The 14,599-nt window shown below is 46.4% G+C and overlaps 2 protein-coding genes across 2 annotated transcripts; one reads left to right on the plus strand and one right to left on the minus strand.

Moving 5' to 3' along the window:
* Positions 1-3,761: 3,761 nt before the first annotated feature.
* Positions 3,762-5,128, plus strand: LOC124668615 (protein SRG1-like). The gene has a single exon (XM_047205726.1). It carries the CDS (start codon positions 3,796-3,798, stop codon positions 4,900-4,902), a length of 1,107 nt encoding a protein of 368 aa, XP_047061682.1. The 5' UTR covers positions 3,762-3,795; the 3' UTR covers positions 4,903-5,128.
* Positions 5,129-8,107: 2,979 nt separating this feature from the next.
* Positions 8,108-12,370, minus strand: LOC124661634 (cullin-1-like). The gene is made up of 9 exons (XM_047199508.1): positions 12,320-12,370; positions 10,734-10,882; positions 10,547-10,640; positions 9,672-9,857; positions 9,514-9,561; positions 9,252-9,437; positions 9,076-9,162; positions 8,664-8,750; positions 8,108-8,585 (listed from the first exon to the last, which is right to left on the minus strand). The coding sequence occupies exons 2-9, from the start codon at positions 10,859-10,861 to the stop codon at positions 8,499-8,501; spliced, it is 903 nt and encodes a 300-aa protein (XP_047055464.1). The 5' UTR covers positions 10,862-10,882; positions 12,320-12,370; the 3' UTR covers positions 8,108-8,498.
* Positions 12,371-14,599: the final 2,229 nt, after the last annotated feature.

Below are 14,599 nucleotides of genomic sequence, written 5' to 3' on the forward strand. Positions count from 1 at the left end.
TTTTTTTTCTTGTAACTAGAAGATATGTTCTGTTACTGCAAACCAATTTTTTTGGGAGAACCGCAAACAAGCCAAACTGACATGGGAAGTAAAAGGGGTCCACGATGATGCCTCCAAGTTGGGGAGCAATGCCTGGGATCGAGCGCCGCCATCGCAGGAACAACAGAGGTTGGTGCAAGGTTTTCTCCCGGAGCTCACAACCCGTGCCCGCAAGTCAAACGTCGCAAAGGTTGCCCTCAAGCTTGCCACCGCCAACCACCAATTCACCCCGCTGGTCCCTCTTGCCGTCGGAACTTCCAAGACGTGGCCTCAAAAGGGAAACAACGCATGAGCGCCATCCTCGCCCGACCCCGGTTAGATCTAGGGTTTCCCCCTAAGAATCCCGGACGAAGGAGCGGGAGCACCACCACGACGACGCATTCAAGAAGGATGTGGCGCCAAGAGCTTTGCCGCCATCGATACCGGCTGTAAGAACGAAGTAGTTTCCCAATTATTGGGCTGGCATGTGTGGCAAAAGAGTCATGATCATCGACATACACAAGCTACCAGAAGGATACCATAAGAAGGAAGTGGTTTCCCAATTGATTGGGATGGCGTGTGGCAGGAGAGTCATGATCGTTCAGATGAATCTAGTATGCGGGTTTAGAGGAATTATGTTCGCGTCAAAAGACCGATCACTTGTTATGCCTTCATTTTTTTACAGGAAATGTCTCAAATCATTACAGGAGCTAAAATAACACATGTTTGCAATAAAATACGAGAAACTGGGGCTGCTCTGCTATATGTGTGGTCTCACTGGTCATGACCATAAGGAGTGCGGACTGGGAATCAACATAGTGGGAAGGAACTGAAGTGTGTGGGTGCAGCCGCACAGGAGGAGGCATATATCCGATGGTGCTTTGGGCCGTGAATGGGGTACTGCCATCAGTGGTGGTAGGAGAAGAGTACGTGGTGGACTAGCGTATTTACCATGAACGTGCCCCCCTCCCCCCCTCCCTGGTACCATGGATGCACATACAAATTATAAGCTCAATGATACACCGTCTAGCCATATCAAGCACAAAGACGTGCTTTGTTTAAATGTGGGGAAGAATGCTCCTAAATGTTGGGCATTTGAGGGAGGTTCAAACGACGGTGAACGGGCCGCTGCTGGATGATGTAAATGTGGACCCTGGTAATGTGCCCGGTATCACTAGTGGCGAAGGACAGAAAAACTCTTAGATATTATGAATTTAAAAGAATGACGAGAACAACAAAATAATCCCAAGATATGAATGTTTTATTTAATTCTAATGCATACCCTTAGTACAACAAAAATAGAAACGTGTTTGAATATAATTAAAACCTAAAAACATACCGATAGTGAAGCTTTAGTGAAGTGCAGAAGTCATAGACAATATCGAAGCTCTACTTCTTTTTAAAAAATCTTCGGTAATTTTACCGGTCAATTTTTTTGAGTATCCCTCACCTTATGCAACAGATCATCAAGTCATCAAGAAGTTATCGAAGACAGCTTGTTGCACAACTTGGTCAGCATGATCTTTGTCATCGACAAAGCCTCTTCAATTGTTGTCATCGTCACTGGTAAAAATAATAAAAACGATGGAAAAGTATACCCAAAAAGATGCAAAGAAGTGCATGAGAAGCCACCGGTAGACGCATTGCTCGTGGCTCAGCAGGTGGCCGGGTGGCCGCACGTCACGCATGAAGAACCAACAAAACATAATAATGCTCGGTCACACTTGTATAGACACTTTTCGTACTCTAGAATTTTCCACTTAGCTACACTTGACACGAAGAATTGTAAAGCTCAAATTTTCATCAATATACTAGACCGTTCACTTTAGAGGTGTAAAGGTCTTCAAATATATATGAACACACCTACGACACTACAATTCATTAGTGGCATAAGTACTATTAGTGGAGTCATGTATTCAATTTTTCAATTCTAATCTGAGGACATGGCTTAAAGAAAGGTTGTTTTAAGAGAGAGATTCTAAAAGAAAACTATTACCCTTCATCTCATTCGAAAATATGTTCAAAGTCATCTCAATCCTAACATTTAGCAAACTATTTTGAATTTAATATATAAGGTACAATAAGAAAATATAATTTGTTACCAGATAATAGTAACACAAATTTTAAATAAGTAAAAAATTCAATATAACTAGCCAGATTATTTTCATAATTTTCTTTTTTTTCCTTTGTGACATCGAATATATAGCTAGGCACCCTATAGTGTTACCAAATAGTTAGGCATTGTAAGTGTCCAGCCATTAAAGATCCACAAGGCTCTGTTGATTTACTACAAAAGACGCCTATGTACCACCGCACTATATCTGGAACATCTCATCTTGTTATATACATGTGTTATCATGTGGGGAAAGCCGGATTTTTCACAACCATGTCTAAAAACAAGTTATCACTCTGGTACCAAATCTAATTGTTTATGCTCACTATGATTGTATGTGCAGTGTAATAAGGAAAAGAAGATTCAATAACAAAAAAAAATTGCTAACGTTTGTTCTAGATGACTTCGAGCTAAATGTTACACAATCTTTGGTCACTCATATGTTTATACAATTTAACTATCTCTTTTTACATAGACTTTTGATTATAATAAATTTGTGGAATGGCTTTCAAGGAGCGTGATCCAACTTGAAATTCCTTCATTTTATTTATACTTGTTTTGTAATATGAATGAGCAAGTGAAACACCTTTGTTTATTTTTCTTTTGCATGGTTTTGACACCCACGAAAATAAAATATTGCGACAATGTTGCCAACATGCAAAAGAAATGTTGTATGTGGGGTTTCATTGATGCAATAGTCGGATCTCACATTTAATTGAGAGGGGGCAATGGGGGATGCAGCCGATCGAGCTTTTCTATCCTTTCAACCTGCACCTTGCATCGCCAAAAAGAAAGATATGAATCAAATTAACACCCTAAGAAGTCAACCAAGCGAAAATTCCTTATCTCGTAAGAGGAAGCAAAATAATTCTGAATCAAATTGCTCTAATGGATACCATGGTCTGACTCAAACTCCTCTACAGAAATATAAGCTGAAACAAATGTTTGCTTTTGACTAAAAATAATACGCCGTACTTCATTATCTTCAACGGAGAAAGGCCCTAAAATGCCGCTGAAAAGAAAAAGGTTCACACGGTCCATGAACCACCATCATCAATCGAGTCTCCATCATCACGAGATATCTTAACTTAATCTAAACCGGCACTACGGACCCTGTCCGTGCCTATCTCGACCTCCGAAATTGGCAAGTAAACGTCCGACTAATGTGCCACTCGATCGTCCCGCGTCACAAAGTCGCCGATCATGGAGCAAAATAGCCAAACCAAAGCAAAAGCCCACAGGAAAGAAACTGGCTACCAAAGGCTAAAGCGCACACTGCCTGCCACCATCAGCTGCTCCTCCGTCTAGCGTCCATTCCTCTGCTCAGAAGCAAAATCAAGCTTGCCGGCTGGATCGGTACCCTGACATGGACTGGACTGACTGAGCTGAGCTCAGGTGTCAACCTTCCTTCCTTGTCTCGTGTGTTTCTTACTGAGCTGAGCTCAGGTGTGACATAACACCACACTAGCACAGTAGCACCATGCCGCAAGCAACGAGGCAGCAGTGAGCGATAATGGATTGATGGTAGGCCACTCCACCAAGAGATGGACGGCTAGGACATATCTCCTCCCTGCTAGGCCTATATATACAAGCACACGCCCCAGTATTTAGCAGCGCACCGATCGGTCAAGCTACGAGATCTTGCTGAATTTAGTTGAACAAAAATGGCGTCAGCGGCCGTCTGCTCCACTAAGCAGGAGGAGCTGAAGAAGCAGCAGGGTAGCGAGCTCAAGATCGGAGAGGTCCACGACGTGCAGGAGCTGCAGAGGGCGTGCGTGGACAACGTGCCGGAGCGGTACGTCCGGGAGGGCGACGACCGGCCGGGCGGCGCCAACGTGTGCGAGCAAGCGCACATCCCGGTGATCGACCTTGGCGAGCTGCGGCGCGGCGGCGGGGACGAGCTTGGCAGGCTCAGGCTCGCCTGCGAGGACTGGGGCTTCTTCCAGGTGGTGAACCACGGCATCGAGGGGACGCTGCTGGACGAGATGGAGAAGGTGGCGAGGGAGTTCTTCGCGCTGCCGCTGGAGGAGAAGCAGAGGTACCCGATGGCGCCGGGCGGCATCCAGGGCTACGGCCACGCCTTCGTCTTCTCCGACGACCAGAAGCTCGACTGGTGCAACATGCTCGCGCTCGGCGTGTCGCCGCCCTCCATCCGCCAGCCCGCGCTCTGGCCGACGACGCCGGCCGCCTTCACCGACACGCTCGTGAGGTACTCCGCCAAGGTCAGGGAGCTCTGCGTCGTGCTCCTGGCGCACGTCGCCGAGACGCTCGGCATGCCCTCCGGCACGTTCGAGGGCATGTTCGGCGGCGAGGCGGCGGTCCAGGCCGTGCGGATGAACTTCTACCCGCCGTGCCCACGGCCGGAGCTGGTGCTGGGGCTCAGCGCGCACTCCGACGGGAGCGCCGTAACCGTGCTCCAGCAGGACGCCGGCCGCGTCGGGCTGCAGGTGCGTAGGGGCGACGCGTGGGTGCCTGTCCACCCCGTCCCGCACGCGCTCGTCATCAACCTCGGCGACTCGCTTGAGGTGCTCACCAACGGCAGGTACAAGAGCGTCGAGCACAGAGCGGTAACCAACGGCGAGCAGGACCGGCTGTCCGTCGTCACGTTCTACGCGCCGGCCTACGACGTCGAGATGGGTCCGTTGCCGGAGCTCCTCGACGACGGGGAGCCATGCCGGTATCGGAGGTTCAATCACGGCGAGTACAGCCGGCACTACGTCACCAGCAAGCTGGAGGGCAAGAAGACGCTGGATTTCGCAAAGATTAACTAACTAGACCGCCAGGAAATAATCCTATATGCTTAATCTACTAAGTTGATACTATGTTTGCGTACAGGGAGCTAAGTAATTAAGATTCCTGATGCGTCTGATGCTCCTGAATATGCTTGGCAGAACTGTATACCTAGTACAGGAATGAGTAACAAAGCAACAATTTGCTAGAAAAAAGTACGACTCCTTGTTTTTCCAAGGCGAATTACTTTTGACAAATGATCCATTGCAAGCTGACTATTACGTCAAACCTCACTTCAATGTGGCTTTAAACCGTGATCGTTCTTTTAAATTTTAATCCATTGACAATAACAAAAGCGAACACCCAATCACTAAAACTGTTTCTAGGATATAGAGACATGGCCAAGAAGCACCTTTTCAAATGTCAACGAAAGAGTTTCAGCACAAATAAAAATCGGATACGCGTATATGCTGCTTGCAAGGATCATTCAAAGTTAGACCAATAAGGTACAAGGGTTTGAATCGAAAAACGAAAACAACTGCTGGCACCATAAAACTGTCCCTAGAGGCCTAGACACGAATAAAATGTTGATATCTTAAGAGCAAAATTGAAACGAAAACATACTCGAGCTACAGTTAAGCAATGTAGCTAAGTACCCAAACAGCAAGGTAGCATCAAATCATAAACGTACAATCCTATATACATGCACAATCTACTATACGTTGATACTGTGTTTGCGTACAGGGAGCTAAGAGCATCTCCAGTCGCGTCCCCCAAACCGTCCACCAAAGGGATTTGGGGCGCGCCGGACAGAAAATGCGTTCCAGCCGCGTCCCCCAAAGCCCATTTTTTGTCCGGCGCGCCCCCATACGGTGTCCGGCGCCCCGAGCCCGTCCCCATCCCACAGGGGGCGCTCCGGGGACGCCGGACACAACGAAAAGCGAGGCGGGGAGTGGCGGGGCCGACCCGTCAGCGGCACAATTAATTTAAACCTAACCGTCGCCTACCTCGCGACGGAAGTTATTGGCGCGCAGCGACGGTGCGGTTCCCGCGAGAGGGCGCATCGACGCGTCCCGTCGCGCCTAGCTCGCGTGCCGGCGTTAATGAGCGCCACCGCTCCTCCGCCTCCCTCCGGCCTATAAAAAGGGGCGCCTCTCATCGTCCCTCTCACACACAAACCCTAGCGCCTCTCTCCCAAACCCTAGCCGCCACCATCTCTCAACAAGACTCGACGCTATGTCTGATAGAGGCGGAGGCCGACCTCGCGGCCGCGGCCGTGGTCGTGGTCGTGGTCGTGGCCGCGGCATAGCTGAACGCTCGCCGTCGTCTTCATCGTCGGAGATGGACGTGGAGCCGGACGTCCTATTCGAGTTCGTCCACGTCCTCAAGGGCGACCCGCGCGGCATCCAGAGGCTGCCGGACTCCTTCGCCGAGTACGTCGGCGGCGTACGCCCGCGCACGATGCATCTGCGGGAGCATTCGTGCGGCTACTGCCGGTGGATCGTCAAGGCGATCTACGACGCGCGCGGCAAGATGTACCTCAACATCGGGCTGGGAGAAGTTCGCGCGCCACCACAGCCTCGAAGCCGGCTTCATCCTCGTGTTCTCCTACTTCGGCAACAGGGACATGAGCGTCAAGGTCTTCGACGAGAGGCGCTGCCTCCGGGACTACCACGTCGACAGGGACTCCCACGACGACAGCACCGACGAGGAGGACGACTGAATGAGTGTTGTTTCTTCGCAGCGAATACGTGCACGGAGGTCTCTGCCTGTTCTTCCTCGGTAGAACCAACAAGGGCACCGTCACCACCTGGATTTTCCAGTTTAGGTGACTGGGTGTGCCCTCGAGTGTTCTTTCTTAGCAGCGAACACAGGAAACCTTCGATGCACGGCCTAGTTAGGTTTAGTTTCTTTGCAAAATTTTATATTTGTGTCAACGATGGTTCAAACTATGTATTAGTTTGTGGAAAACCACGTTCCCAATTATGTTTTCGTGTAAACCACGTTCCAAATTATGTATTAGTTTGTGGAAATTGAAATAAAAAAGCCAAAAAAATTATTTTAAATGTTTGGGGGCGGCGTTTGGGGGACGCGGCTGGGGAGCGACGTCCCCCAAACGCGGCACGAACGAAACACGTCTCACGTCCCCCAAACGCTCGATCTGGCGCGATTTGGGGGACGCGGCTGGAGATGCTCTAAGTAGCTAAGATTCCTGATGCATCTGCCCGCTAATGAATATGCTTGGCAGAACTGTATACCTAGTACAGGAATGAGTAACAAAGCAACAACTTGCCAGTTAAAAGTATGATTCCTTCGAAAAAAGCAAAACCACATAATGACTCCAATGTGAATTACTTTTGACGAATGATCCATTGCAAGCTGACTATTACGTCAAAACTAACTTTAAAGGTGCTTTCAACCGTGATCATTCTTTTAATCCATTGACAATCACAAAAGCAAACACTTGATCACTAAAACTGTCTGGACAAGAAAAACATGGCCAAGAAGCACTTTTTCAAATGTCAACGAAAGAATTTCAGCACAAATAAAAACCTGGTTATGCGTATATGCTGCCTGCAAGGATCACTCAAAGACAGACCAATAAGTTCGAATCTAAAAGTGCAAACAATTGCCGGCACCATGAAAACTGTCTCCGGGCAAGAAAAAAAAGTTGCAATCTTAACCCCCTCAAACAGAAAAGGTTGCGATCTTAACAGCAAAATTGAAGCGGAAACGCATGCAATCTACATACTTGAGTAGCTTCAACCATAGACAGCATCAGAAGCGCACAAAGGCAACTAGACAATCCAATGACAATTAAAAGGCAAACCCCATGTCCTTTGACACTACAAAAAGGAAACTACATAGCAACAGAAAGGCAAGAGAAAATATGGCTACAAACCACCTTGTCAAATGTAGATGAAGTTTCAGCACTTCACGAAAAATCAAATTAAGTACACTGTGATAACAACTCAAAGTCAGAAAGTTAAGGTACAAAATCCATGCACCATTCATCAGGTTTTGGAATCCAAAAATGCAAACAATTGCCACAACATAAAACTGCATCTAGGCAAGAATAGAAACTTGCAATTGTAGCAACATAATTGACCTGGAAAGAACGGAAATGCACGCAATCTACTGACTTCGAGCTACAGTAAGCAATGTTGGCAAGTATAAAGCCATATAGACCAAGACAACCAAACAATCTCCAAGCATAGACAGCATCAGAAGCACGCAAGGGACACATGCCATGCACCATTCGTCTTGTTGTCATGCCACACTCCATGTCCAATCATACGCAACAATGTGAGCCACTAAGAGAACTGGGTGCTAACTTGCCTAATATTCGCTAGATGACAATCAGAATAAACCACCAATGGCACACAATGCTTGTACATTTGAAATGCAGTTTGAGCATAAGGGGTACAAGCTGGCATTTAAATGCAATAAAGAGCCATGTAGATTCAGCATAGGGTTTCCTATAACTGAACCTGGCCAACAAGATCTGCGGTCCATAAGCTCTGCATTGGTACCAAAAACGACCTGCACAAAAAGTGCCCCAGATGTAGGCCATGTTCTAGAACTCTTGTATATAAGCTTGGTTATAGGTGAACGTTAGCTAAAGCGCCCTTCCTTTCTACTCCATGTAACTGACAGAACTGTTATCTGAGCCGCTGTCAATTGTCAAGCGATTGCATCTGGCCAGCAGATCATCCTCCACAGTCTGATATGAGTAAAAAAAAATGGTTAGCTGTAATTCAAATTAAAACATTAATGATTATGGCAGTGCAGCTGAGTTCACCTTGTATGTTTGAAGCAAAAGTTGGCCACCAATCTGTTTCTCTGCTGCATAGCTGTCATAAGTTTGCATCAATGGAGCACTAACAACCTGCAGCAGGAGTGGAGGCAGTAGAAGGATAAATATTGCTGGAAATATTATTTTGCATGATTCAAGCAACTAAATTTAAGTAACCTCTGTAATTAACACGTTAGCTAATTCTGGCCAATCTAGTTTCCTATTTTACTTTTGTATCTACAGTCTTTATGCATATAGACACCAATACAGCGAAACAAGTACACATCCTATTTTGGCGTTTTAGAAGAACCATTAAATACTGGTAACCAAATGCATAGGTCTCCCTACATACTACTACTGGAAGAGGGTAAAACACTTCAATCAAGATAACATATTTTCTTTCTTAATTAAAACGAACCTTCAAACAGAGTTCTGAGGAATCTGCCTCAGAAATACACAGATAGTGCATCAATTTCATGGTTTCCTTCTCCACAGTATGCTGGACCTATAGATAACATATATAAACAGTGTTAATAAACTAAACAGGAAGTAACACCGACTCAGTGACTCATTAGTTAATACTGAAGTACAGACCTTGGCAAGGTAATCTTGTAGAGGGTACTGCACAATCCATTCAGAACTTTTCCTGGAGTAGTAAGCATATGTATCTTGAAGAACAGATTTTTTCATTGAGGGTTTGACTTCAGAACGACATATGCCATGCATAATGCCCATCAACAGGTCCATATCAACCTTCCTTCCATCACGCTCTTGGCGGATCTGGACAAATTAAGTGTTATGTACAGAAGTATGCATTGAACAATAACAAAACGAAAAATAGCTATTTAAGAATTACCAAAGTCAGTAGAGCCTCTGCTACTTCATGGTTGAAGAAAGAAAAGACCTAGCAAAAGGATAAATGACATGAAAGTAGGGTATAGAAATGCGTAACTCAGCTTATGATAACACCACAGCGAATCTGGAAGCAAAAAAAAAATCTCGCATAACACTTACTGTAGAGAAAAAAGAGGTGGCAGCACTGTCTTCAAGACAAGGTAGTTTTCTTTGCTCGACAAAGCAACGGTTCAAATAGCTGAAGAAGCCAGATACACATTTAACCATGATACAATAGTTTGACCACATTTTCAGAAGCTGTCTCAAAAGTTCATCATCTCTCTTGTGCATCAGATGGGGTAAAACCTAAGTAAGCAAAAAAAGAGGTAAACAAAAGGGAACAAGGATGGATGCCTCTGATGCTAACAAGGATATTTGTTTAGCATGAGATACAAAGTACGTGAAATTTATATGTGCGCATCAAATGTAGAATAGGTATTTTGATATCATGACAGTCACCCCCTTACTTATCATACCAGCTGCGATGTAGTCTCTGACATAACGATATCACTTTCATGGGTTTGATATAGGGTTTTAGATGAGAACTATGACAATAAGTCAATAACACAAGAAGGGCTACCAAAGAGCCCTGTCAACATGCATAATAAGAATAGTTTCTCAATGAAAATAAATTATTTCCGAGTTTCCTTTTGCAACAACAGTTCCCAAACACTATGACAAAGATCAACTAATCTGGTTTGTAACTTAGTTCAAGATGGGGCAACACTATGATACTAACTTTTTGCGAACATTATTATACTCTATGGACATTAGTCATAACCACTCCAGCAGTCATATCTCCAGACCCATACCTACTACGATTATTCAATACAAGGTTGGCTAGATATGGGCTAGTAGAGAAAATAAAGTCAGCAGTTCAAGTATAAGATTTCAGTAATCGTGTCATGACTTTCAAATGTAACAATTGGTTAGAACTAGAAATATTTACTCAGCCACAGAAAACTGTGAAATGAAAACAGAGGCCAAGATAGTACCAACACACGAACGGATTCTGCAAGTGTAGCCTTGTAACCATTGTACATCTCTTCACAATAGCTGGTTGTCTGCACAGCCATTCTATAAGCACAGCTGGAAAAGTAGAGAAACGTAGCATGAGCAACAGATTTAAGTTATTCATTGTACAGATTACACGGTGAAAAAGAGTTAATGAGAGAATCATACTCGTAGCAGTTCATGTACTCAGCCACAGTAGGCCTTGTACCTGTGGAACCCTCAAGAATCTTTGAGCATGTAACAATCCCCTGTTCCAGGACCCTCCAGCCATCCTCAAAGCTGAGGTGCGCATTCATTTCTACTGCTTTTGCTCCTAGCTGGGCAATGGACAAAAATATCTGTAAGAGCGATTGTTTTATATCAAACAATTGTTTAATATATGCAAGGGCATCCAGAGCACACACAAAATTTGTATTGCGAATGTCAACCAACTTTAGTTGGATATACAATGTACGCATAGGATACCCTACAAATGATACTCCTAATTTCATTAATGCAATGTTCCAGAAGCCCTCATGCATGCACCCCTGTGATGCCTAAACTTCTGCCAAGAAAATTTGAAACTTTGTCCACACATTTCACAGTTTAAAACTTCCATATTTAACTATCAATATATGATGCATAATAGAAAGCCTTTTATAGATAAGAAAAATCGACCAACCAGACACTGGCACATGGTGTCTTGGTGGCATTATTTGTAGAAGAACTACCAGGACACAAGGCGCAACGTGAAAAACAACCCACCAACAGGAGTCGAACCCTGGAGGGAGGGTTGACGCTCACGTACCCCACCAACCGAGCGATGCTCAGTTCTCAATACAAGTCCTATATATATCCAAAATAAGATGCATGTTTCTCCTCCATAAGTGTAGCGCTAATAGGTTTTGTCCCCACAATGGGTGTTCGAGGGCGAACACTAGCAACGGTTTTCCTAGCAGTGCACCAACTCGCTACCACTCGCTTTCCATCACCTCTTAATTGCTGCTGTAACGAACTTGTATTTCCGTTACGCAATCAATGAGAAGGGCACTAGCCCAGTTGGAAACATGTCGCCATCGTACAACTATATACAGACACAAACTAAGGAAGACCAAAATTGAGCAATTTGCTGTCCATTTGTATGTAGTAACAGAATGATGCAATAAGAGAACATGGCCGACTTTGTCCTTCTCGAACACGCATTGAAATCATCTCATAGTTTTGTTAGAAGAGCACCCAAGAAAACGAGCATGGGGACTCAGTTAAACGCCCCACCTTAGGTTATATTGCTCACAGCAACGGAAATATCAGATCAAAACTCGCCTACAGGTCGGGCAGGCTAGGGTTCGTCGTTATAGGCAAAATAACCAAACCTAGCTGGATGAATCTCCACTCCCCGCTCCACACCAGTCCAGCAGGGCGGGGAGGACGGCGACTACAGGGAAAAATATCTGCTTCGGCGGGGGAGGTCTTGAGGGCTCGAATCGATGGCCCCGTCGTGGGCGAGGGGGTTAGGGAAACCTAAACCCTACTGCGAAACAGCAAATCCATCGCATCGGCATTCAGCAAGGGGACAAGGGCGAGCAAGAAACGGAATTCGCAAGAAGCCGGCAAGGATGGGCGCACTCGAGAACAATCTAGGCGGATGGATTTGGGTTTCTCGACCCATGGCTGCACGAGCCGAGTACTCGGAACACAGCACGAAATCGATCGGATTGGGGACAGCGAAACTAGAGGAATCAGGCGGCGGCGCGGGGACAGGAGGAGGAGATTACCGGAGAGGGGAGTGGATCGGGTGCTGCTCGCCGCCGTAGACGCCGCCGCCCGCGTCGTCTCGTCTGCTCGAGCTCGCTCGCGGTGGTGGTGAGGAGGGGAGGGGCAGCCGACTGCAGATGGGAGAGAGGGGTTTCAGCTTTTTTTTCTGAGGGGTTTGGCACTCGGGTACCCCTTTTAACTTTTTTCTAGGGACGGTGCAGCCCTCAACTTGTAAACTCCCGTTATTGGGACTCAACAAAAATACTTTTTTTATACAAAAAAACATAGTATAATCTTGGTTCCTTTTGATGAGATTTCACATTTTCTTTTTTCCCTTAAATGAAATGAATTAGTGTACGTTATGCACTAAAGGTGGACTATGATAATTTTGTTGACTAAGCATATTTAAGAAATTTAAGTATCTCAAAATTGTTTTTTTTGGCGCGCATGCAAAAAGGCGCGAAACTCATATGTTACGTGTCGACAAAGTAATGAGGAGCGGCTATGAATAGAAAGAGATGACATTCATTGCGCGAAACTCACATGTTACGTGTCAACAAAGTAATGAGGAGCGACTATGAATAGAAAGAGATGACATTCATGGACGGACGCAGCGGGTGTGCCAGCGGGGCCGTGGCCCACCCAGAATTCCACGGAAAAATTGTATACCTCTAATCAACGTTTTGAAAAAGGCCCAATTGGCATGTTTTGCCGGTTTTGGTCGTTCTGAAGACCTAGTGCATCACGCGTCAAGGCGAGCGCATGGACACGAAGACTCAATTTCCTTAATTGACTCCCCCATTGACGCCACATCACTGTCCATGACTCCTCCCGCCGACGCCTCCCTTTGCCGACTCGCCTTCCGTTACCCCTCCCAGACTCTAGTCGTTGTTGCCCCCATTGCTCCCGCATGATCGCACAAGCAGGTGCTCCGTGCTCGACTATCGCTGCTCGGTTGTTCGCCGCTCTAGCTCGGCCACCGTGACGCCTCCCATCGTTGTCCTCCTTCCCAGATCATCCCGGCGACCGCTGTTGCTTCCTCTACAGCCACACCCCCGCTTGGATGCTTGTCTCCGCTCGAAATCTAGGCGGGTATTGGAAGTCGGGAAGGTATGCTGCCACATTCACACTTCATGTGGTTGTACCCCTAATCTTTGTGTATTAATGTTATGATAAGGGGATCCCAGCCGATCCTCCTAAGGTGTTGCCCGATCTTTCACAGCGAGATGCCGGGTAGATAGATACCTCTAATTACGCGCGGAACGCAACCTGAAGTAGGGGATAAATCCAGCAAGCAACGTGATGGAGATCACCACGCCTGAAGACCAAAGCACGGCAATACTTGATGAACACAAGAACCTCCGCATCAACTATAATAGATAAACTGCGGCACCGTTCCCGGAGGGATGCTTCACCAAGAACACACGCAATAGCGTCTAGAATTAACTCAAACTAGTTCTAACCTAAACCCTAGCCGCACCCACCCTTATATGAGGGGGTGGCCGGCCAGCCCCTAGTGGGCCTCTCTACCTTGGTTTGGACAGGCCCAAACCAAACTGACTCAACTCAATAAAAACCCTAATTGGCCTGGAATTGGGCTTCACCTTGGCCTTCATGCCCATATCATCCTCCCCCCTTCAAGAAGCGTTGTCCCCAACGCGTGAGGGTCTTCTGGAAAAGGTGACGTGATATGAACATCACACGTCTGCGCCGTCCTCAAGTCTTGCTTGCCTATCACACCACATCCTCCCTCTCAGCGTGCTTGACTTCATATAGCACTTGGCGCCTCCTTTCTTCTCCACATGAGCTTGGACTTTGGCCCAATACCTTCTTGTTGTGAGGTCTTGATGGAACCCTGTGTTGCTGAATATGAATTCTCTTTTTGTCACCCTGCAAACGAGTAATGCCCGGGCCACAAAGTTGTCGAACACGACCATCATTGCCTCTATGCATCCGCGGTGTCACAGAGAATTGGAATGCAGTACTCCTAGCACGGTAGTGCCGCTGCCCACTATCTCCACTGACGCGCTCGCCTCCCACTCCTCCCACGCGCATCTGCGCCATATGTACTGAAACACCATCAGCACAAACATCTTCAGTCTGTATACTGGCATCAACACAAACTGGAATTGTAGCACATGCTGCCACATCTTCATCAACAATAGGATTAGCTTCATCCGGCTTGTCACCAACAAGAACTGGCTTGTCATCTACAGGCATGGCTGAAACATCACCAACATCGACGCTCGAAACATCATGCACCTCATGCTGCATGATGACGAACAAGTATAGGGGGTGTA

Source organism: Lolium rigidum, chromosome 6 (assembly GCF_022539505.1).
Source record: "Lolium rigidum isolate FL_2022 chromosome 6, APGP_CSIRO_Lrig_0.1, whole genome shotgun sequence".
In the NCBI taxonomy this organism is placed as follows: Eukaryota; Viridiplantae; Streptophyta; class Magnoliopsida; order Poales; family Poaceae; genus Lolium; species Lolium rigidum.

Excerpts from the sequence above, each read along its gene's own strand:
- LOC124668615 (XM_047205726.1), top strand. The coding sequence starts at position 3,796 with ATGGCGTCAGCGGCCGTCTGCTCCACTAAGCAGGAGGAGCTGAAGAAG.
- LOC124661634 (XM_047199508.1), bottom strand. The coding sequence starts at position 10,861 with ATGAATGCGCACCTCAGCTTTGAGGATGGCTGGAGGGTCCTGGAACAG. Across the intron at positions 10,641-10,733 it reads GAGTACATGAACTGCTACGA|CTGTGCTTATAGAATGGCTG; the intron begins GTATGATTCTCT and ends CTACTTTTCCAG. Across the intron at positions 8,751-9,075 it reads CCTCAGAACTCTGTTTGAAG|GTTGTTAGTGCTCCATTGAT; the intron begins GTTCGTTTTAAT and ends CTCCTGCTGCAG.